The 25,328-nt window shown below is 37.6% G+C and overlaps 1 protein-coding gene across 1 annotated transcript in view; it reads right to left on the minus strand.

Annotated features, from left to right (window-relative positions):
* RhoGEF3 (Rho guanine nucleotide exchange factor 3) overlaps nt 1-25,328 on the minus strand; it is a 96,231-nt gene that overhangs the window by 40,033 nt on the left and 30,870 nt on the right. The window contains exons 4-11 of the mRNA XM_066400890.1: nt 22,805-22,946; nt 22,589-22,749; nt 16,789-17,736; nt 15,403-15,694; nt 15,131-15,306; nt 14,729-15,082; nt 14,289-14,451; nt 8,265-8,569 (exon numbers count right to left, since the gene is read on the minus strand). Coding sequence (XP_066256987.1) covers nt 8,265-8,569; nt 14,289-14,451; nt 14,729-15,082; nt 15,131-15,306; nt 15,403-15,694; nt 16,789-17,736; nt 22,589-22,749; nt 22,805-22,946 — 2,541 coding nt within the window. The remainder of the gene's footprint in view (nt 1-8,264; nt 8,570-14,288; nt 14,452-14,728; nt 15,083-15,130; nt 15,307-15,402; nt 15,695-16,788; nt 17,737-22,588; nt 22,750-22,804; nt 22,947-25,328) is intronic.

A 25,328-nucleotide genomic window follows, 5' to 3' on the forward strand; every position in this document is an offset into this window, starting at 1 on the left:
CTCATCCCAGATTTGCTTATATTATAATTGAAAATTCTAATAAATGAAAATGCAGATAGCACGCACAAGAAAAGGGGATACCTGTTTTGAATATCTAAATCCGCAAATGCCCTTAGCTTAGATCAAGTAGATGCATTTAAATGGAGGATATAGGACGAATCGAAGTAATAGATCAATTAAAGTGGCCCCTCTTTATTTTAAGTACGTTCTTACCTTAAATCTACAATACTAATATTTGCGATTAAATTTGCTCGCTTTAGAAAAGTACGACGGTTATTTCGATGTACCAAATTGCACTGCATTTGACAACGTTTATTCCGCTAAAATAGATTCCAGTATAATTTAATTTCGAAATTGAGCAATTTAATTGTAATTGAATCTATAAGATGAAAAAAGTCGATCAGATTTCATTGAACAGCTCATTGAACCGATTTGTGTCCGGAACGAGATGCATAACTGCCGTTAAAGTATTTTAACCATCGCCCATACTTTGAGGGTATTTGCGGTATATTTGACCCCATTTATTCCGGTGGAATAGATACCAGCTGCATATAATAACTCACTGTTCAGAAACAAAATTATAAAATTTGCGAGGTAAACGTACTCATTGAAAGACTGTCCCATACGAGATAATAAGGCTGAAGTGCATTAAGGGTTGCCTGTGTTGAGGGGTTAGTTATACATTATTTAACCATTCTATTCTCTATATTCCAGCAATATATCATCAATAATAATATTGGAAAAAAAATACAAGTCTGCGGGAGAAACGTACCACTCATTAGACAGTTTAAGGTAGGAAATGGGAAAACAGGAATTAAAATTTATTGTGGATTGCCGATATTTAAAGGCAATTTGCAATATGTTTGACTACGCTTATTCCGTTGACCTAGATTGCAGTTGGATCTAAACAGTAACGAAATAATAAGAAACAAATACACAATTTGCAAGAGGAACGTGTTTATTAAGCAACACATTGAACGGTTTTGTTCATTATTCGGCACCAGAGACCTGGAGTTCAAACGCGTTAAGGATTTTTGGTTATTCCACTAATTCGTATTGAAGAAAATTAATTTTCGAAAAAATATTATTCACATACTCTTAACACAGAGTGTTCTAAAATGTAGAAAAAATGTAGAATTTAAATTAACGAGACCTGGAAAAGGTGGTTTCGTGTTATGAAGTTACTGAAAATTCTTTCTCTTCAAATAAACGTCTGAACATTTCAAACAGATAAAAATAATAGATAGATTCTTATGTCAAGAATAGAATAATAAGAACATGAAAGAATAAGCTTGTTTGAACCTGAACTTTCAGTAGGAGTAGCAACTTTGGGGCAACTGTCGCTCGTAGCGTGAGGCAAACTATGCAGGAAGTTGTAATACTTTAGATAGAAATAGCTTAGTCTATGTAGCACCTACCATAATCAAAGCATAATATGTATGGTGAGTAGATTTTTTGGATGTTTTGGAGGTTGGAAGATTGGAATCCAGATGATCTGAAGAAAGACCGGATGTCAGACAGACGAGTTAAAACTGTTTGACACAGCATTAAACCATTCAGCACCGCAATTTGGTAGAGCGTCCATCTTCCAATACAACGATTTCTTGACTAAAACCACGTTCGCAAAGTAAAAATTATTACAGCGATTTCTGTTTTTCACATCTTCAGACCAATAAAGGCCTGGAATTATCTAACATCCTCATGAAAAATCATCATAAAGAAACATGAGTATGCCGAGAATGCGGCATCCTACGCACAAACGATGATGAGCCAACTTGGATAAGTGAATAATGAAGCAACTAACATTAATCATTTGAGGGTGTGCTACAGGCAAAACCGCATATTTGGTGCTTGTTTTGGGATCGATGAGTAGCTGAAATTATCACTTGGGCCAAAATATGTGACTTTGCAGGAATTATCAAGAAATTCGTTCGTAAATAGGTTTTCGAGAGCTTCTTCTACGTTATGTTCACATTAAAAATTATAGAGAAAGAAGATAAGCAGCATGGCGGCGGATGATAAAGCATTTTCCATCTTCAAATGTTCACGTTTTTACCTGATTTAAAATCAAAAACATCAAGGCAAATATCATGTTCCTGAATATTTACAAGCAAAACACAGACTACTTGCTCGGAAATCCTGATTAAATTTAACTCATCTTTATTGGAGCATAGAGCACACAGTTTAATTTATCACTTAAGCCCCATTGAGGGTAAATATTTGAATTTCTTATTAATGCCATTGAAATTCTACACTTGAAACGAAATTTGTTTACATGACTCGAGGTAAACTTTAAAGCTGCAGATAAACCAAACAAATAAAATGAAACTTTCCATGGAAATTCACGTTCAAGTTTGGTCTGGTGGCTCTTTATCGATTAGTTGTCATTTCGTTACATTTCAATAATTAGCTGTAGCTAAAAATATCTTCAGGACATAAACTGGACAGGGAAGATATTCGGGATCAATTTTGAAATTGATCTGTAAATCTCCTGATAGATGAAGATGTCTCGTTTGCTCGGCCTTTCCAGGGACAATAACGACAAGGATAATATTCTTTAACTCCATCCATCCCCAATATATCGATTTACAATTTAATATCAACAGAACTCCATTAAGTAGATGGATACCAAATAAGACTGACGTCAATCTTAAGGGCGTGAAAGGCAAAATATCCAGGCACCTACACTTTCGTCGTGGCAAAACAGTGTCATAATGGAAATTTAATGAAATTCTGAAAGCATCCAATTAAGCTTAGGGTTTGTTGTGCTCATTGCTGAAGCAAAGCCGTTGGTCCTTTTCGCAAACAGGGAGCTTTGCCATGATCTCGGGTCAATTATCACCACGTAATTACACCACTGTCCCGCAATTGGTGCTGTGATAATTGCCTTGTATGACCCGAGAGTTGTAATAATTTCGGTATTGTGTCGTAAATGACAGTTTATCGATCCGTGAGCTTCAGGGGATGGCAATCGCAACAGGAATTAATATATGTACATCGCAGTCCAAATATTCAGGGAAAAATGTCCAAAGAAATTTCTGGCCTTTTTTTTCACAGAAAGTTTGAAATTTAAGGTGTAGAAATGTAGACCTCATACTATAATTCTGCACATAACTTGCAATGGAAAAGTTTATGCGGGTGAATGTAAAAGTAGGAAAAGTTAGTGGTGAGTCCGCAAAACGAATGACGTTGACGTAAAAGTGGAAAGAAGGTGTTGGATAACCTGATAAAATGTGTTTCTACTTCTTGGCTTCTTCAGGTATGCGGGTATGTAAAAAATAGGTGCGTTTTATGCAGTGTGCATGTCCTAAAACATACGCATCTGCGGGTGTCCGGAATGGAAAATAAAGGGATACCTAGAAGTGTCAGCCATTGATTTTGAGCTTAGGAAAATCTCAGTTTAGATCAAATGAAACCGACGGATAAAAACAACTCAGTCCTGAGCCTGAGAGATTTCTAAAATCCAAAAATGTCAGCTTATATATTTTCCCCGAAGTCTAGAAGCCTATGTAGGAAAAGTCCTGTAATCTGTGTCGTAAATATTACATACTTCTTGTGAAAGCCCACTAATACGAGGCTTGACCAACCTGACAAAAAAAACTGAAACTTCCTAATTTGATTTGGGACAGAAAATAATATGGCAATGTTCGCAAATATTCTTTCTGCTGAAAGCGTATAAATGTGGCACTATTTTCCCTAGTCAGCCATCTCGAAGGGTCAACAAAGCTCAGCTCGTTCGGTTTCTTATTTAGTTCGAAGGACTGAAAATAGTGTGGAAATTTCCGTACCTAAATATTATTCCTTTTAAAGGGTCTTAAATACGTGAGGCTACTCAGTTCTCCGGGCTCCAGGCAACACCACAAAATATATAAAACTTTCAATCCTTATCTGGCTTCAAAAACCAAAAATATTGGAATTTTCCCTAAATATTATATTGCTTAAAAGGGATTTAAGTCCGCGAAAGTCATCTCAACTCTCTAGACTCGAAGGATCACAAAATATGCAAAACTTTTATTCATTTATTCAACTCCTAGGACCAAGTTAATGTGTCCAAAAGAGTTTTAAAAAAGTAAAGTCACTTTTCAAATTTTTCACAATGAAAAATCCCTGGAAGCGCGCGCTAAGGTATAACTTTCCGCCCTTGTTAGGTTCCCCTTTAGTTCAAAAACATGAACCCGAAAGCGTCTATTTTGCAAGAGATTTATGTTTTACGAGGAGTGTGGAAGGTTCAAGAGATGAAACTATCGACTTTTAGTACTACTTTTTTTACTTTAAAAAACTGCCATTTGAAGCAATTGCCATTTGCAGCACATGTTTTGCTTTATTTCCATGGTTAGTAATTTCTAAAAATGAGAGAATTTTGAGAGTTCCCGGAGCCGAAAAATATGTTATACAGTGATAGAATAGTTTTTTATAGCTCTTTTTTATAGTCTCGTATATTATAATGAATTTTGGAAATAACGATTTAAGCTCCAGTCTCTTCGCTCGACGCTCAATTTTGAGGAATATTTGTAAATTCTCACCCACACTTTTCAAAATCATCACCTTCTACTATTTAAATATTTCATTCACCCCAAAAAACAGCGACCCTCCGGCAGTTGCTTTTCAGTAAATAAACAAGAGTCGACACCTTCAATTCACATTTTGTTGCGGAGCTTTTTGGAACAGGGGTAAAGTGAAACGGCTGCCATCTCCATTTTTAGCTCGACAGAATTGATTTCAGTTAAAAATTTATAAGACTGGAGTTTCGAATCACTAGAGTGAACGGCGGATCAGCAAAAATATCTAAAACCGCAGAACTGTATGTGACATTTCCTCCATAATGGAAATTTATTTCCATTAAAATCAGAAAATGAAAAAGTTGTGAAACTATTAGATTTTTCAAAAAACTTCTGGATGTTCAAGTTATTGAGGTGGAACGTAGGCTGAACAGAGCACGACAAAATAATGCCCTGTTCCATTGTGAAAGCAATGCGCACGCCCATGGAATTTTTCATGGAAAACGGAAACTTACAACTAAAAATTCTCAAATTCGTGTAATGCTTCATAAATTTTGTGTAGTTAATTTAATGCCAGCTGGACGAGGTTTGGAAATAAAATCGAAGTTTTAACCTCTGGACCGAAAAGCTCTCTATGATTCAATTGAGGAAGCCCTGACCTTCTGCCTCGGCTCTAGCCCAACTCTTTATATATAGACACAGAGGTTATGCTTCGATGAGTAGGTAGCCACAATTAAGCCTGATTGAATGTATCGAGTCAGAAGGTCGTAGGACGATGGAATTAGTAGAGACCACGCTTAATTGAGAGGGTGATTAAAAATTGATTAACAAAGACTCACAGTGACAGGTTGCTGAGAAAATCCACTATAACTTCATGCCGCAGCAGCATACTGGCGCGGAATTCGAACAAAGGAATCGGACACATCTGATACCGTATTCCCGACACTATTGTCCATTTGTCCTTTTGTTTTCAATCAGAAAATAAATAAACTAAAAGCTGTTTAAGTGCGATAGCGCGTTGAACTCCGGAAATTTTACCGCTGTCTGAGCAGTCGGACTGAAACAACCACGCGGTTAACGGCCACCATTGTCCCCGCCGGAAAATCAATATTTCCCCCCTTTGCGAGGCTGCTCTGGAAACGGGGAACATCGAGATTTAACGTTCATCCTTTAGCCTGTTACGTAGATTTGGGATAAGGGATAGCGCTACATTAACCTGCGAGTTCTCAATTATATTAATTTTTGAAGAGTACCACGGTGGCGCTGCGGCAAAGCTTGCAGGGGCACTGTGTTCCAAAATGTTGTAAAGCGCGTAAATGTTGTAAATGTCGTAAAGCTGTTAGAAAGAAGTACTGAATCGATATTCGTAGCACAACGATCGATCTTCGCGAAATATCGATCTAGATCGTCCATCCGTAGCATTGACCACTAATGTCCTTGCGTAACTGGTTGTGCCTTGTGCCTTCTCACCAGGTCCGAGGCACGCAGAGCTACGCATTTTCGTGGTTAGACATTTTAACTAAATTTGCCAGGGAATTCCTCTTTCGTTCAAGCAAACGAAATACACGGTCGGTGGTGAGTTTCCAGGCTGATTATTTCTGAAATTCTAATTAATTAAAATTAATTATTTTGTTAATTTTTTCAGTGGGTTGTTTAGCTTATTGACAAATTAAATAATCATTTTCCTGCATAGTGGTTTCCAGGTTGATTATTATTCTTCCAGTGGCCTTCCAAATCTTCCAGTGTCCTTCCAGATTCTCCAGTGATCGTGATTTCATAGCACGGGGTCAATCTTGGCGAAGAAGATTCCAGAGATTAAAATAAGTTTCGTTGAGTAAAAAATTCAATAAATACGCAACTTATTTCCGATATCTCGGGAAACTATCAACCTTAGAAATAAGGAATAGTTGTCTGCACCCCGTCGTTTGCCCGTCCGTGCCTCCCCTGACTCATTGTCGGGTATTACTACCGTCCTGCCTCATTAAAATAAAATCAGATTCTTAACCTTCACCCTACCGATATTCCGTTGCTACCAACCAGATTAATTAATGAATCTCTGTAACGCACTCCTTCATTTATCCATTATATTTGTATTCTGTGGTATGTTCATTACTGCCTGTAATGTTTAATTATTCTGTTCTTGTTTCTAATTATTTAGTCCTGTAATACACCCACTGTTCGCCTTCTTGTCGTTCCCATCTCATCCACTGAACCCTAGACAACTCTTCACCGTCTAAAGGGTGTCTCGCAGCCTTTAGCGGTCTCTTTACCCCTCAACAGAAAGAGTGATGCCCGAGGTTTACAGGAATCATAGAACCTGGAGCATTACGTCACCCGAACCTTTGCTATAAAAAAGGGCGGCACCATGAGCACGTTATGCGAGTAAAATTTGACATCTGCTAAATTTATAAGTTCACTCTGTCCGTTGCAAGGGAGAACATCTGTTCTCCACGGCGAACCTCGATTTTTTAATAAGTAGACCGAACGTACATCTAAGTATATTTTGTTAAAACTTATTAAAAATCTTGGAGCATCGTGGCATGCAGATGTTTTTTTCTCCGTAATTAATGAAAAATCACAGTGGTCACATTTTTTTTTCTTTTCGACTGTACCTGGGAATGGATGAAAAACATGAAAATTCATCTTTTTTGGGTTCCAGAACTAAAACTGGGCTCTGGTGTTTATGAATTTAGGGGTTTTGAAGCTTCATCTGCAGGAATGAGAAAACCCTTTAAATTATTACGTTACTTTTAGGCGTATTTTTTCACGACGTGAATTTTAAGATACCAACTACCATAAAACGTCTTCTCAATGTACAATTTCGCCCTTCCGAAATACCCCAAGGGACGTGTATATTGACAAAAAAATAAAGCTGTGGGTGATCGCCCATAAAATGACAACCTTCTTGGAAAAAAGGTCATTTCAGACTCTTTAAAAGTTTAACTCCTTGAAATGTAACTCCCAGCTATGTATCGTCAATCTCCCCGATCGACCGTAACACGTGTTTCCAAAAATAGCCATTTCGGAGCACAGATATGTGTCGCGCAGTGATTGAAGAGCTGATAATGATATTAGATGTTTTACAAGTTTATAAAACAGTTATTTTGTTTGCATTAAACTCGCGAAATTGTCAGGATTTTAATGGAGAAAACAATGGAGAAAACAAACGTTGTAACAACCCTAAATCTTTTCATTTGGAATGATTCCAACGGCCATGTTTGTGATGCTAATTACGCCAGAGGCTGTACCTTTTACGCAAATATAAACAATTTAATTTTAATGAGCAACAAACGCGAGATACAGCTCTGAAATATCGCCAGTAAACTTCATTAACTCTGGCTGTTGCGAAATTAGGACTCTGCGGAATAGAGCTGTGTCTTGAGAATGACTATTAGGGCCGAAATAAGAGAACCAAAAGTTTTTGGGTTAGTTAGTATGTAAACTAAAAAGCTAAATGTGTCACATTTTCCTTGTCTGAACTGGGCTTAAGTAAGATAAATTGCCCTTTAAAACTGCAGCGTATTTTGCAAGAGAAAACACTCATTAATCATCAGCAGCAGGGTCACTTCTCAATAATACAATTTATTTTGCGGTGTCTCATTTTAGCGTATATTACGTTTTAATGATTTATCTTCGACGAGATCATCTGACGAGTTTTATGAATATTAACTACCTTGGAAGAACTTTATTTTATTTTTCGTGCACCCATTGCCATGACTAATTTGCATTAACCCATAATAAATCATAAGAAATGCAGGAACTCACCTCTGCAGATATACACCATTACATGCGACAAATCCACCTCCAACGGAACTGCTCGTGAGGAAGGATTTGGGCAGAGACATGGACCTTTGCTGATGAGATGAGAACTCACACGATGGTACGTTATGCATGGGCGCGCTTCCCGGGCGGGATAAAATTGACCTCTCCTTGTCGGAGAAGGTCTCCACGGGGGTGGAGGCTCTGGAGCCCTTCCGGAAAGACATTCTGGAGGTGCTTAGCCACGCATCGCTTCCTGAAGACGATCCGCTGACGTTGCTCGATCTAGGGGACGTTTTCCTATCGGTTACCTATATTGTGATGAAAGCCAGTCATTAAGGGGCCAAGCCTAGTGATTAATAAAAACTAAACACTCCGACTAAAATTTGCCACAATCCAGCTAACAGCTGTGTGATAAATAGACTTTTAGCAAATTGCCATTTGTTCGAGAGTTCAAATTACGAAAATGGATTTCAAATGTCCGTCAAGACTGCTGGAGGATGGATTTTTACCATTAGAGGTTGAAATGTTAATCATTTTTTAACAGTATTTAGGTCGCCAATTTTAATATTGTGCTATTCCTGCCGAGGAAAAATAAGCTCTATTAAAATTTTAAATTTTAATTCCAATCTATATTTGAATAATCCAGGAGGAAGTTATTAAAAGATTAATTCATGTACCTATACATTTTAATATTTTCGTCAAAAGGTTTTTGAATTCGAAAGTGAATGCAGGTGAGTAATGATAATAATATGGAAGAGATGTGGGACGAGAGTTTTAGAACTTTCTGGAAAATGGAACGTAGGTTCTCTATCTAGGTAAAACGGAGGGCGGATTAAGCGAAATATGGAATTTGAATATTTCATCTTGTGATGAAAGCCGCGAAGAAGCTAAAAAAGTCATGAACTTAATGGGTTAAAAGTTCTAGGAGACATGAGTAGTACTTTCACCATGTTGGAGTAAAAAAATAATAAAAGAGGAAACAAGTAATAAAATAAATTTTAAAAAAAGCTTATATTGCAAGCGTTGGATATCTGCTCCATATGGAGATTAAATCGCTCGGATATATAAGCAATCCGGGGTATTCTGAGACTGAGGATGGGTTTAAAGATCGTTCTTAAATCTGAGTAAGCTTTTCCCGTATAACTGCATTACTCCATCTGGATTCAGTTTCCTGAGAAAATCTGTCACACACCCAGGTTCTATATCAATATTTCCATGGAAATTAGCCTTCAGTTAAAGTTGACAACACAATAATAATTTGGCCCTTAGGAAACCTACAATGTTAACACCTGTTAAGCGGGCTCTGAGATATTTGGAAAATAATTGACAAAGAGTAGTTTTACTTCTGTGCACCACTTCATTTTGCCCTTCTTTAGAAGAATTTCAAATTTCTAATGAGTAATATGACCATCCTCCAACATTCTCGTCCATTAACCTTGTTTTAAACAGACTTCGCTTTAGGAGTAGCAACATGAAAAAGGTATTTTTAAGCATTATTTATTTTACACCTGGCAAGCTAACTTATTATAGAAAACATAGAACGGATATGGCAATTGTGCAAATATGCAAGGGCAATGTACATGTCGAACGTGCTTCTCGTTCAGTGTATACTAATTACCACAGGGGTAATATGTTTAATTAACCAGGGTTGTGTTTAATAAGCGTAATTGCAGGGATAGAAATCGGGACAGTAAATCCTATAACAGGCGTTCAATGTGCGACCTATACAGCGCAAGTTATCTGTAATCATTCGATTACTTTATTTGGACTAAATTATCACACCAGTGATTATTTGTGAAGGGAATTTTACGGCAAATTGACCTGAAATGTAATAGAATTTATATATATAAACATATTCATTAGCCATATAAGAATAAAATCTGCATTACTTACAAAATGCGTAGATTAAGCATTCAGAAAAACTACATAAATATAAAAAGTATGTAGAGAATAGTAATGAAGAATGATTCAGGAAACTTCAAATTCAGTCTAATAGAGGTGATAAAAGTTGTCATGAATCATAAAAATGGAACTTTGATACGATAGTCGATTACTGACGGTGAAAACATATATACAAGACGTGGGGACACTCGCCCTGGACTTTGCTTCTCCAGTTTTGTGAAACAAAGTTGGGACTACGGGAGGATTATTCTACACAAACAATCAATCGGAGATTCGGAAAAACAAACGAAAACATACGAGGAAGGGAATTTCATTTTACTCCAATAATCCGTTTACGCTTCCAATTAGCTCCCTTCCGTAGCTGGGACTTTTTACAATATAAACGTCGTGTTTCACTTATAATGGATTTTCTCGGAAGTATGGTTTTTCTGCCTCGAGGAAGACCTTAAGGCCATACTGATGAGTAAAATTAATGCTTGCTTTAAAGAAGCAATTTTTGGATGGATTACGGATTATCTGGAGTAATCGCAACAGTTTTGTACAAGTCAGATGTAAGTAACAGCAAGGGGAAAACAACAGTTCGTCCAAGTAACAGAGAGTGCAAGAAGGGTAGTTACAAAATATGAGTGAGTTTGATGTTGCACAGCTTTATTATTGCTCGAAGACCCACGAAAGTTTGATCAATTTCTTATTTTCGCATCCCCGTTTCTGGATCATGCATGTATTAGAATCTTGAAAACTATAAAAACAACGATACAGGTGTGTTTTTAAAATTTGCTGCTACCCAGATTTCTAGAAAAGTAAACTAAAGATAAAAATTCTGAGACATGTCGACCTTAGAATGGAGGGGAGACGAAGAATAAAAAAAGTTCTCTCCTCCAATTGACATTATCGCAAAGGTGGCAACCTCTTCGTTTTTTTTTAATAAAAAACATGGGTCAAGTGGTACATCACTATAAAGATATTCAAATTCTCTAAACAAACATTCCAAAGTTTTAATTTTTTTGCTCAATTTTTTTAATAGTTTTTGATTTTTAAAGAGATATTTGGAATGCATTCCGTTATTCTCCATGTAATAATACAAACAGTTTTGAAACTACCATCGTACTTATTTAAACATCTCTTGTGGAATATTACGACAAATTTCTACAATTCTTCGACGTAATACTTGAGGATCCTGTGCAAGAGTTCTGCAAATCACGCTTTTAAAGTACCCTCAAAGAAAGAATTCAAGAGGTATAAGGTCAGGAGATCTAGCTGGCCACTAGATGGTATCTCTCCTACTAATTTATCTATCAGAAAATTATCGTCAGAAACAGTAGAACCGGTAAAACATAATGTGAAAAAGAACCATCCTGTTGGAAATGTAATAAATCCTCATCGAACATTAGGTGCCCATTCTTGTTCGTTCTTCCTTTGATAATTTGACAAAATGACCCTTTTTTAAATTTGATAAATTTGAATAAAAAACAATATTTTGGTACGGTTGTTTAGAAAATCTGAAGACCTTTAAAATGTGTCACTTAGCTTCTGTCTCTCATTAAAAAAAAACGAAGGCGTTGCTACCCCTGCGATATTGTCGATCGAGGGTGAGAATTTTTTTAATCTTCGCCTTCCCGTTTCATTCTAAGGCCGACGTGTTTCAGCATTTCTAACTTTAGTTTGCTCTCCTAGAAATCTGGGGGACGGCAAGTTTTTAAAAATACACCCGGTATATAAATAATGAATATCCGGATATTTACAGTTTCTGATGTCCCCAAGCTGTCTCTGCAAATAAACGATACTGAGCCCTGTTAAAACTTTAAACAATCCTGCTTAGAACGCACATTACAGTAAAAAAGTAACTTCAGCTAAACACAATAACGAAATTTGAGCAAACCTTAACTCCATTCCCAATTTGGAGTCATATGTCGGGGAAGTTCAGCAAGCGTCGGAAACTTTAAACACACCCGCTGGCAGCAGGACTATTCACAAAAAGTTCTTGGCAATATAACTTTTCAGGTGTGGAAAGTTCGGATACACCAAGTTGAACTTATTTCGGCAATATTAAAGCTGCGATATTCATAGAGTGTTTTGGGCTGATTTACTCTATAAATATTTGACATAACCCCGCTAATGAGAGAGCTAATTAGCGTCCTTTAAACTGAAAGACAGCCATAGCCAGTCCATTAGCAAAGGAATGTAAGATGAGTCGATGGAGCGTGCTAGAGCCATGACAAACACATCACTCGGGTATCTGGGTCTAGCATCTCACCTGACCAGCATCAGATTTTCAGTGAGCTGCAGTGTTTGATTTGTGTGTAGATTGGCGAAGAAGAAGAGCACAAAGGGTACTGGAGGAACTAACTTCTAGGGCATACTCGGATATCCGAAACACTGTCCGAGATTTTTTCGCATTTTCATTAAGTTCTGAGACAGAACCGAATTTTGCCTATACAGTTTGCCCTTTTGCTGTTTTTGCTGTTCGTACTTCAACAGGTACCAGTCGTTAGGGAACTGCAATTAGTAAAAGTGACCCTCATCATACACATTATCATAAACAAACTGAAAGCTATAAATGTCCCATATTCAAATGTTAAAGCCTCACGTGAGCACATGGGTTTAAACAAGCTTCCTTGCACCATATTGGCATCATAAAGCTGTAACTTTTTAATCCCCTGCTGTATGGTTAATTGTTATTAGCCATGTGACTGTGGACTTAGTTTAATAAACAAAATTTCAAGGGCTTTACTTCTGTGGCAATATTTGTACAAAACATTTGAAGTTTACGCCAAGGAAGCTGAAATGTTTCCAAATTAATTCTTGTGATTATCGCCGAGGTTTGCTACGTAAAATTTCAGCTCATTAGACGAGAAACAGCGACATTTTCTTTAATGATCTATTTGACAACTCCCAACCCTGGTATGTCTATAAATGAAAGGGACAGAGCTTTTCAATTTTTTAATAAATTTACTTCTAAATTGTCTAATTGTTTTTGGACTTATGTGAGATTTATTTATTGCATCTCGATCCAATAACTGAGGGAGTGACTTCTTACCGTACCCATGTTAATAATTTTTGTAATTTGCAAAACCACACATCTGGACAAAACCAAAAGACACATAAATGTGTACCTCTTATTACCCTTTTCATCATGCTACACGTAAGGGAAGAAGTGCGCTTTAATGCATGTAAAATAAATTTAAAAAAAAAGCAATTTTTGTATTGTCGCTGAAGCTAGTTTCGGAATTCACTCTCCCAATTATACTAGCTGGTTAGTGCATATTGGAATATAGATTATTAAACTCATATGCCAATATTTACTAACTACGACGAGTTTGCCATCAAATTCTTGGAAATTTCATATAGATGTGTACATTGTTATTCTGACAAATAATATGGAATTTCCTTTTCAGTTGGCCTCAATAAAAACTCTTATATCGATTGGAATCATGTCAGTCTGACAACATATTCGAATTGATTGGTGCCATAGAGGAAAATTGCAGTTTAGGAGAACATGCAGACACCTTCGTTGTAAAAAAAAGTCTTAACTACCTATAGATTGAACCAAAAAGATCGATATTTTGCACATACCATAATCTTACTTCAAACGCCTCTGCTATTAATAATCGTCATCAGAAGCAGAGTTTTCAAATAATTGCCTACTGTCTACTCAATTAACACTATCAGGAAGTTCCCATCTACGCAACTCTTTCATCCACTAATTATCACCCCCTTCATGGAAATTTTACTACTATATATATCTTATCTTGTTTGAATCAATTTCCGCTAATTTTGCATTTTGCTGAAGGGAAAAGTCCTTATAGAGGGAGGTGACGACCAACTTACGATTCGAGGTAATCTTTATAGCACACGCAACAACTCTATTATGAAAAGTGCGCGAAAAAGAAGGAAGAAATAGGTTAAGCGAAGATCTAAAGGATCGATAAGTATATAGAGATGGGCTCTATCGAAATATACCTACAAACTCCAAGTTAAATTCAGATATGTGGAGAACCATTAAGTTTTTAGGCACCTAAGTTCTTCACATATTCTGTGTTAAAACCAAAGACAGATTGTGTCTGAAAAAATTACTTCAAATACTTAAATTCCCAAAGAAACCCATTACTATCTAAGTCAATTTACCGGAATTTCCGTCGAGCCATTTCGTCTCATGCTTGCGCCTGTTGCAGGAGGTCTATTGGGGCTGATCCTTCGGAATTCCTGCGGCTTGCGATTTCTGTTTTCCATGTCGGAACGCCTCTTGAATTGATCCTGAGATTTCTTCTCCACCACTGTCGACACGGACCTAGAAAGTTTCGTTAACGATAACGGTGCGAGTCACACGATTAGTTCATTTGCGTTTGGCAAGCTGAATCTTTGTAATAGACAAATCGATTGATGCTGATTGTCTATCCTGAAATCGCTGCAGCAATTAGGGAATTTCGGTGTTTTAATATGAAACGTTACAAAGGTAAAAAGGTAAATTTTGATCCAAATTCGAGGCCTAATCTGTGGACTACACGTTTGTTGGCGCGCAGAAGCTTTGGAACTTTCGCCTACAAGGCAATATTAAATGATCTTACCTGCCGGAATCCGTGGTATTCAACGACTCTGATGACCTCTGATGCAAAGGATAGCTTTGGGAAGACCTCATGACGTAATTTTGCTCCCTGCTCAGATTCTCGCGATGGGCACAATGAGGCCAGAAATCGCAAGTCTCCGGGCTGCAAGAGCTCTTAATATCAAACCCATCTTTCATGTTCTCAAAACTGCTTTTAGTTGATGGTAAATTAGGACTGGTAGCACCTCGTAGAAGAACTCTGTTCAATCGGTCATTTCGATTGTTGCCAACATAATAAACTGTAAGTTCGTTCTTTAGTGCTGGCTTGTTTGCCTCTTTGCTCTTCTCCTCCATCGATATGTTATTGTTGTTGTATCTAAAACAACTTAGTCTGTTGGATGAAACATGGGGAGTTTAGTCTCACCTGTGCATAAGCAGAGCTTGAGCTGCAGCTCTGGATCTGTTGCCATAGAGATAACCAGAAACGACTTCTGCCTCTCGGAGAAGTTCTTCTTCGTGCAAATCAGGCCTCTCCACAGATGGAGATGCCGTGGAAGGAAATGGAGGCCTATCAGCTGGGAGAGGGTATTGAGGTCTCTCCTGGAAAAGAAAAGAACCAAATGATGGAGGAAGATGTAAGGTGTAAGGCTAAATAAAAACTTGTATAACCAGTAAGTAAATACCCTCAAAACATACCTTTAACCCTATGGCATGTTCGGGATGCTGAGGAGACAATTTCTGAACTCGTTCAAACGTTGGAGGCTGACGCTCAGGAAGTTGGAGACTTCTAGATCTCCTTACTCGGGACAAAGGGTCTTCTTGGGGTGGTTTCAGGGGCGGAAATTGCGTTCGGGGGGCGTTTCTCCTGATCACTGTAGGATGCTGAGGAGTCGGTGGTGATCGAGACAAGAATTCGTTACTACTAGAAGATGAGGATGCTGGAGATGGTTTAGTGTCGGAACCTGCCGGTGAACGCCTGGGTTGATTCCTGGAAAGTTTTATCAAAATTGATGCTATGCAGGTATTTTTCATTCGACACACGCGTATAACGAATTCGGCACGTAAGCATTTTATTAATCATGTTTGGAGCAAAGTCCTACACAATTTAATTTTTATCTGCCTTTCGTGCTACCCCTTTCGAAACATATTAAATAATTCACATAATACGCCTCTGTAAATTTTAACATGCGCCGAACAAATCGCAATTTATTGCTGTAGGGTTTACGTTTATTCTGTAATTTTAATTTTCCAGGACTTATTTTATTAATAAAACTTTCCCACTTGTTATTTAGAGTGTGTTTGTTAAGCTAATTTTGTTGTCACATTCGGTTTTTTGCATTGAATACGTGACCGTGCTGAACAAATAGAGAAAACGACGATTCTATTACATCTATGAGAGATTTTTACCAAAAGAACCATAATTGTAAACCGTTGGTGAAACACAGTTTGGTACCAATTTGGATCGCCAAATTTCCAAAACGGCTCAGCAGATGTTCCTAAGACTATCTAAGATGGATCACTCTCGAAGAAATTTGCAGGGATTCGCTTTTCTTTAAAAATAAAAATGTGGTATCAATAAAATGAAAAAATAAGTATTTTACTATAGAATTTCCCATAAAAGTGATTTTCATAGGTTGAATCTGAAAGAAATTATGTTCTTTTCTGGTGATTTTTCTAATTTCATTCGGGAAGATTCCTAGCTGATACGTCTCTGTTTATATTATAAGCGCTGCATGAATTTTCTTAGAGAATATTTTAGGACACAAATTTAAAAAATATGAATTGTCGTCGGTTGATTTTGATCAAATTTAAGATTTTTTCATGAACTGTTTTGATAATCTTAATTCTCCGCTCGACTAGAATTCTCCCTGATACGCTTCTGTTTATTTTTAAATTGGTTCACAAATTTCAGGGTATTCGTTTGCGTTCATGATTTTGGGGGTTGTGTCCAGCCCCGCTTAAAGGGTGGACGTGATGTATTTGAAAAGCTGCCCACACATTGTCCGTTGCAAAATAATTTAATCTGTTATTGCATATTTAAATAATTTCAATATTTCCATCATAAAAAAAACATTCAATTACCTATAGTGAGTTAATCTGTTAGCCCTTCCTGAAGGAGACAATTTTCTATTAACTTCTGCCTGCAGAAGGTTAGTATTGAGGTTTATAGTCATGTTAATGGAAGAACTGTTATTGTCCTCTTCATCTGCATCCCCGCACACATCCCCTGCGGAGTCTGCATTCTCCAGCAACCTTGGCATAATACTATTGGTCCGATTTAAACAACTATCCAAACTCCTGAAACCCATCGAACTGGAAGAACTTGAAGAAGACCCATACTGATGCTTGAACTGCATCCTCCTGGATGCCGTGGTGTCTTCTAACGACTTCGTCTGAGGAACCTTTTTAACAGCTCTCGGAGGCTTCTCAATCCCAGGCGAAGTCTTTATCACAGTAGTTTTCGGTTTACCAAGCAAAGGTGCGTTGGGGGCAGTGGTCACCCATTTCCCACCTCCAATGGGCGACGTGGGTGGACTATTATCGCTATCTTCGATAGCTTTGGAGCGAGGCAAAAACGGAGTTTTCCCGAAGAACGATCGGGATTTGGCAGGACTCCCAGTTTTGTCCTGGAAGGCCGGAGGGGGGGATATGATTGGGGTAACTGAGGGAGGCGATCCAGGATCAGGCAGTGGTGATGGAGTCTTGTATTTTCTGTCATGGGCGTGATTTTGCTGGAGCTGAAGAGCGGTAGGTCGAGGCACGGAATTTCGAGAGTCGAGTTTCGATTCGATTCGCGGTTCGGCACCACTTTGGGATTCGACACTCGTCGTTTGAGAATATTCGCTAAACTTATTCGGTTCACTGTAAAAGTGGTAATTGGCCAATTTTACGCCAGTTCGGCGAGATTGCAGAGACTTCGCTAAATTGATGGAGTAGCTGGCTTTGCGATTGTCGTCCAGGGATCGTTGCTGCACTTGGACCCATCCAGATTTCCCTAGATATACTCCATCTACTTCACGGTCGCACCATCTGGAAGCAAAAAGAGCGCGAAAAGTGTTTTAAAAAGATAAGAAAATGTATTTTATAGTCATAGAAAAAATGCGTTATTAGATCACATTTAGAAAGGAGGTTAAACGGATCTAACCATTAACGAACGAATCAATCAATGAATTTTTCTTCTGTCTCCTGCCATTTGTGAAATTCTCAGGAAAGACTTACGATCTTCCTTATATGTGGGAAAAAAAAACAAGACCTAAACAAAGGGAGGGAAACGTCCTATAAATATTTGATAAAGTAGACTTTTTTGCCCCTAAGGAACATTCGCCCTGGGTGCAAACGTGTTCTCCTCAACAGGCTTTTTGTAAATTATTTCCAAAAATTACATGAAAAGTCTACCAGAGCGAACTACTTTTTAATTTGCCTGAAAGCCCTTAATTCGGGTTAATCGCAGATTTCTTAATGGAACGATTTAATTCGTTATATTTCTTTGCATTAGACGTAGCGAAGTATAAAAGCTTGATTGATGTAAGAAGGGGCCACAACCTGCCCAAAAGTGCGTGATTTATGGAGTCCCAAAAATTAACGGGTGTGCAATCGAATCCCAAATTTTTTAAGTAATACAACACGCTTAAAAGTTGAACAAAGTCATCTGAATATCTCGAAAAGAGAGAAAATTAGGGATGAGAGAAACATCGCAATTTACTCCTAGAGATAAAGTCTATAGTTATTGGCTATTGTAGATATCCCTCTGCAATTTCCCTGAAACTAAATTCGAAAACGGAACTCAGGTGTGAGCTGATTGAGCCCGACACAACTGTAACTTTGAGCCGGACTCTGCTCCGTCACAATCAATTTCCGCGGATAAAAAGCAATTCACCGGATAAATAGGAGATTATAATTTGCGAATTTTAGACGAGACTCAGAAAGGAATTTTAAATTTCCAGAGCTTTGTCACGTTTCCTTTTTCCGCTTTTATATTTAAACAGGTTAATTCGTGCTCAACATCTGGGTCCCGTCTACTTTCAAAGTTGAATAATAATCCATCATGTTATTACCCTCTTTCAGGTAGCCTTTGTAACGGTGTTGTTCATTTTTAAGTGTAACTTAACATGTCAAGTTTGAGTAACAAATCGTTAAACTTGCCGCAAATGAACCTTTTCTAATACAACTTTTGGAATTAGCTTTCAAAGTTGATATTTTAAAGCAGCAGTCCGTTCGTAGGTGAAGAATGGGCAGATTCGTCTCTGAATCCAACTTCCCTATGCTAAAATCTTTATCACAGAGTTTGTAAAATTTGTTTGGAAACTGTCCGATCGAAGTCCCTCTTCAACGCTATTTGCTGATTACTGAAAACAATTTAGAGGAGATATGCGTTTTTTAACAGAAAACAGGTCGGGCATAAAGCATTGACGAATCCCGCATGTAGATGAGGGGGGGGCAGAGAAAAAATCAGACATACATCGCTTTATAGTTATTTAAATAATAAATATATTAATGAACGTGATTAATAATGGAAGAGAATTGAGATTATTAATAGCCGATGAAGACACTAGTTCATTAAAATGGTCATTAAAAAGTCTTCTGTGTAGGAATCCGAGTTGAACGCGGACGCCTGCATAATAATTTCCACCTGAAATTGTTTAAATGTTTTAAATCCAGAGCGTTCATCGGAGTTTTCCAAATAAAAACTACAACTTATAGAAGCATTATTGAAAAAGCCTGGACTCTGAAGTTTACTGGAAAAATTAAAAGTTTGATCTGTTTATTAAAATCCGGAATGTTGGTCGAACGTTTTCAAATTAAAACACTTATTAAAGGATTACTGAAAAATAATCTTCTGCGTGGATGAAATGGTTAAAACAACCACGCCGGTGCTTTCAACAAATTTCTGATCAAGTCGTGAACTATTAGAAAATGAATAAAAATTTAATGTGGTTAAAAGCTAGGAAGCTGATCAGTAGTTTCCAATTTAAAACTACCACTTTTCAACTCGCTTTTCTACATACTGGGCCCTTCGATGGTTAGAAAGTGAACGTCAAAGGCTTCTAGAGCTATTTTTAATCTGGAGTCTGAAATGGAAAAAAAAACGAAAAAATCACCAGTTTAATATGGGTAAAAGACGATGTTGATCAACATTAAAACTTCGAGTAACACTTGTAGGAGCATTATTGGAAAAAATCTTTTATGCAGAAAAAGGGCTCAAGGCCAATGTTTTTGGAGTAATTTCGCATTCCTTTGTGTGTGGGCGTTCGTGTCGGAAATTGATAACTTAAGAGGTTGATCTCTTTAAACCAAGGGCATTGACTGGAATTTTGAATACATAAATTAACACCATTTGTCTTCCCTATCAAGGGCCTGAAAACCTTTTATATGAACGTTCTGAAACACCTATGTATCACTGAATTACTGTTATACTTCATTGACCTTATCAGCGCTGAATATGGACATAATTAACAGCTGTGCTAATAATGACGACATTATTTATAAAACGTGTGGGGTTTCCACAAATGGTCGTGCACCAAAACATTTTTTTCCATAATTAATTCCCTCCGCATGTAATAAAATCGTTTGTGATTAATAGGCCGAAAGCCTCCTGAGCAACGTTAAGTTTCCATCATGATTTCAAATTATTCCATTTTCGCTCAGCAGCAACAAAACCCTTTGTATGCGTATAGAAAATTGCCCACTACGTCACGAGGGACCTAAAATCATTCTTTCGGCTCTGCCTATGGATAAATTGCATTGCTTCTCTATCTTCCCTATTAATAATTTAGCAAATCTCATTTGATTTGGGTCTTTTCAACTCTTGTTTGCGTGATCTCTTCGTGTCAGGGAAAATTTAATATTCGGCCTCGGCCAAGAATGAAGGCTTCGAAGTCAGTAATTTTCATTTTCGTTAAACGAGCACGTCACTTCAATTCAGACGAGCATCAATTATTAAATATTAAAACTTTCCGTCCACATTGCAAATTATTAACGTTTGGAAATTTCATATCAATAATTACTCGATATGTGACGATCATCAAGTTTCAAACAAGAAAAAGTCCTCAGGCATCACGGAGAGACACTACTTTTATATGTTAGGAAATTACGTGTGAATGGAGAAAAACCCTCAAGTATCCCTTAAGAGCATCTCTCCTCTAACCCATAGGGAAGTGGATTAGAGCAAGGAAATAATTTACTTGGGAGTAAGCGAGATAAGCCCTGCATCTTGCAATGCATTCGATACTTGCCAAGCAAAAATATAAAATCCGCATTTAACTTGCAAAAGTATATTGGAAAGAAGAGATATAAAACCTGAATGAAGTTGTTTAGCATGGCTAAAGTAAGTAAATATTTTGGAGAAAATCTTATTAAACCCTAAGGAGGAAATTGCGCTTTAAAAAATTCAAGACTGAGACGACTTCGTCATCTGTCGGCGATTTCATTACGATTCGCGGGAATTTAATAATTTAGTATTAATTTTCGGCTTCCATAAAAAGAGGTTTTTGGGCTTTCCGAAAAGGTTGTCCCTTTAAAACCCTCCGATCTGCGTAAATTTAAACAAAAACCAAGATAAAATCTCATTTGTTTGAAACCGGCTCGGGGCTATAATTCTTATCGACACAGAAAGGAGGTACTTGCAAAGAAAAACCGAACAAATTTGGATCGTATTTGAACAAAGAAGTTTAAGTTCGAGGGCTGAGGGCTTTTTCGCTAACAATGCCGCAGTTAGAGGTAATATACGAAATTAGATACGATCAAAATGTCCTTTAGGTTTTGGAGTAATCTGGACAAAATGAGAAATTAGTTTAATCTCTCTGTATTCAGATTGTTCAGTTAAAAATCGGAAAATTCCGTAAAAAAGATCATACATGTGTAAGCTACGTCCCTTAGATAATTCTTAAAGGATGATTCAGAAACTCGCTAGGTGAGACCAATTCCTGAAATAAACTGTCAAAGACAAACCGTAAGGTTTACCTTACAAAACAAGCAAAGAATCCAACATTCTTCTGGAACTTTTAAGCTTTATTCAGGTAGATCAGCTATATTAAGCGATTGCTGTAACTTTAAATAAACTTCCAAAAGTATATTTTTCTGTACATCATCATCATTTTTCTCATCAGTGAAAAACAGCAATTTTGCACCAAAACTTTTGGCTTTCTTCATTTCCTCGCAGAGCAATCCTGAATTCCTTAAACCCTCACATAACAAAAATTCAAAAATCCCTATAAATTTGAACTATGTAGTAACTTCGAGATTGTTAAAAGTTTGGTTCGCAGCGATGCTGACAAATTTTTAACATCTCTGTACACCATTTTGTTAATTAACCATTTAAGTTGTTTGAGAATCCCAGCCCACCCGACAGAGCAAAAGTAACGACAGCAGCATGGTTATAGAAGTCATAACCAAACGGCTAGCAGTGAGGTTATGCGCCATTCTGCGCACGAAAAATGACATAAACACTGGAGTAAGACTATTTCAAACTACCTGACACGCACGCTTCACAACTAAGTTTCCCCAGTTTACCCTCAATGTTGCGGTTTCCGATATGCATCGTAAAGTTATCCTGATGCACACAACATTAACTGGGTCTAACCATGATGTGCTTTTCTAGTGACAAAACCAGGCTAATATCCAGATTTATTAAAGCGTATCGGGTTATGGGATGTTCAAACTGTAATCAGCGTCACAGTCAGATGACATTACACCGATATCCAAAGCAGCATTAAATTTAGCGTTTAGTTCATGCCCACTTTTACTAATGCGAGCGGACTTGTTTACATAAACTCCGTTAAATTTGCCCATGTGTTTCCAGGCGGCATTAACTTATTTGAGTTTCATTAGTGAGCGGGCGGTTAATAATTAGCAATGCACCGAAGTGCCGTAACTACGAGCTTACCTTACTGGAGACAGCTCCCTGTTATACGAACCGCCGAAGGTAAAGATCCCCGGAGAATTTACTTCGGAACCTGAGTGGAAGCTTGGAGAATTGGACCATTTGTAAGCGGGATTACTGCCGGTACTGTTGCCTAGGGATTGGTGCTTTATCAACGGAGGCCCCTGAAATACATTATGGCAGCTTATAATAGATTTCTGAACTTCTTCGCATTCTCACCGTCGAAGGGGTACTAGAAGTTGTGGTAGTACTACGCGACGAAGCGAAGTACGACCGAGCCGCTGAAGAGTATGGCACCGGTGGTCCTCTGTCCCAAGGTTCAGAGGTGCTTCGCAAGTGCAGAATTGACACGTTTGGACCTCTGCAAGAAAGGAAATATGACTGTTATTTCACGATCAAAACTCTTCAAGGTTGTCAAGATTGTCACATCTCCAAAGTCACATTGCTAGGGGGCTTCTCGTGTGACACTTCAATCAGACTATCTGAGGGACTTTTGTAATAATTCCGCGAATCAGCGGTTTGATTTCTCTACCATGAGCCTTAGTTACAAAGTTTAAATTAGTTTCTTATCTATCAGACCTGCTATTGTTGTGAAAATGTGAAAGTTTAATAAAATCTCTCTTAGTCGGGATGTTTTAGTCTGCAGATAAGAAAAATACGAGATGCTGATGTGATAAGTCAAGATTAGTTGTTCTTGCTTGCGTTACTTCAGTTCAACCGTTATGAAGTTGATGATGGTTGCCAAAAATAGAAACGTCGGATTTTAAACGTAAGATCGCCGCATTGTGGAAGAGAAAAAGTTGCGATGATGAAGTGCCGAATAAGCTGAGAAAAAAATAAAATGTTTTCCAGAATTTCAGGTTCTTTAGTATAGGAACCCATAATAAATACCGGTAAGTATCCAAGCAAACATCAGATCTACAGGGTTCCCCAAATACCGTGGGCTCAATGGTGGTAGTTTCTGGAAATCTAGAAAGCTTTTCCCCATGATCCCTATGGAACTCATTTTATTTAGTACCTTCTATGAAAACTATGTCTCAATTAGTGTTGAAGCCGATCGTTGACCCGATTTTTGTACACGCGACGATTTTGTCCTAACAACTTTCAGGGTCATCCAAAGGACCATTCGCTTGCAGAATCAGGGATACAAGGGGGCTGAAATCTTCGATATTTACCTACGCCGAAATTTATGAAAATCACGGGTCTTTTATGGGCTTTTGAGGACAAGAGGATTTCTTCAAAACCCAATGATGATGAGATGTCGAGATGAATGAGATGTAAAACCGCAGCAGTGAAAAGATCGGAACTCAAGAGGTGTTGGAAATAAAGTGAAGCACACTGAAGCCAGTAAAGGTGAAAATCCAGAATTTTCCCTTCAAACTGTTTTATGCGAATCTAAATGTAAAGCATTAAATACACGGGAAATGTGTTGGAAAAAGTGGAAAATAAAGATTTATCCTCGACACCTAAACCACATTACAGCTATTATTCTCTTTAAAGGTTCTTTCTATGCTCATCTTACGGAACATCATCCTTTTAGCATCCAACTTTGAAAACTGAGCTAGTAATTGCTTGTATAAGGTTTCGCACTTTCCAGATAGCTCCAGGCTTTCTGAAAGAACAGTAATTAAAAATGCATTTTAAAAATCCGGTAATAGAATCGACTAGTGTTGGTATTGAAAAGATAAACTAATTTAAAACTTTGCCACTAATGGAAGCAATAAGGGAAAACTAATTGGTGCTTTTATTAAAGTGCGAGGTATAAAAATGCCAGGTGGGATTAAATTGATCGGATATATTGAGCACGTAAGTTCCTGTTTCCATTAATCGGTACAGTTTTGCTTTTTTTTTTTTAAAGGAAGAAAGTTTCCAAGTTTGATGCCATGAAAAATTACTTAATCACTACAAAAATTGTAATAAAGGTTTACCAGTCAACGTTTCCAATATTCTCTGCAACGATCAGCCTGGATTCGATGCAATTCATAAACCGCAATTCTGGTAACTCTGAATATTCAAGTAGAAGCGTCAAAGTCAATATTACGACACATGAGTAATCATCACTCCTCGCATTCGTATCAGCTGCACCGCGGTTTGTAATTCTGGCCGACGATATCAGACTTAGTTGAAATTCTGAGGCCCGAACTTCATGAATCCCCAATATTTGTCTTATGTAAATGATAACTCAATCATGTAATTCGAAATATTCCTGCAATAGGAGATAAAGCGGCATTAGCTAGGCCTCAACCCACATGAAACGCTTCAGATCTCTGTAAAGATTAGAGGAACATAGGAAAGGAATAAAAGTCGGTACGGTAACATCGCTCTTTAACATTTTCTCTTCAGTTCCCCTGGTTGATTTTATAAGTTTTAGGGACCGTGTTGCAATTTCCGCAGCTCATCAAAAGGACACTCATCTGCATAGCGTTATTAGTCCTGCCTTCATCATCGCTGTCTTTCTCCGTTTTAATATAATAATTTTTCTGCTCACTCCGAAACGTGTGTAAAACTGATTAGGACTCATTAAATTTTGTGTAATTCCTGTCATATTGTCCGATTCCGCTTCGGTCGTCCCGCAAAATCCCTCACACTCGTTGCATAAAATTGTGCATTTCCTAATTCTTTAGGTACATAAATAGCTAATATTTACACAAAAAACTGTTTGCGACATCTCAGTTTTTTGCATTTTTCGTGCTGACTTTTTGACGCCATATAAAATAAGGAGAGCGGCAAAGCTGGCGGAAAT

Source organism: Euwallacea similis, chromosome 21, assembly GCF_039881205.1.
Source record: "Euwallacea similis isolate ESF13 chromosome 21, ESF131.1, whole genome shotgun sequence".
In the NCBI taxonomy this organism is placed as follows: Eukaryota; Metazoa; Arthropoda; class Insecta; order Coleoptera; family Curculionidae; genus Euwallacea; species Euwallacea similis.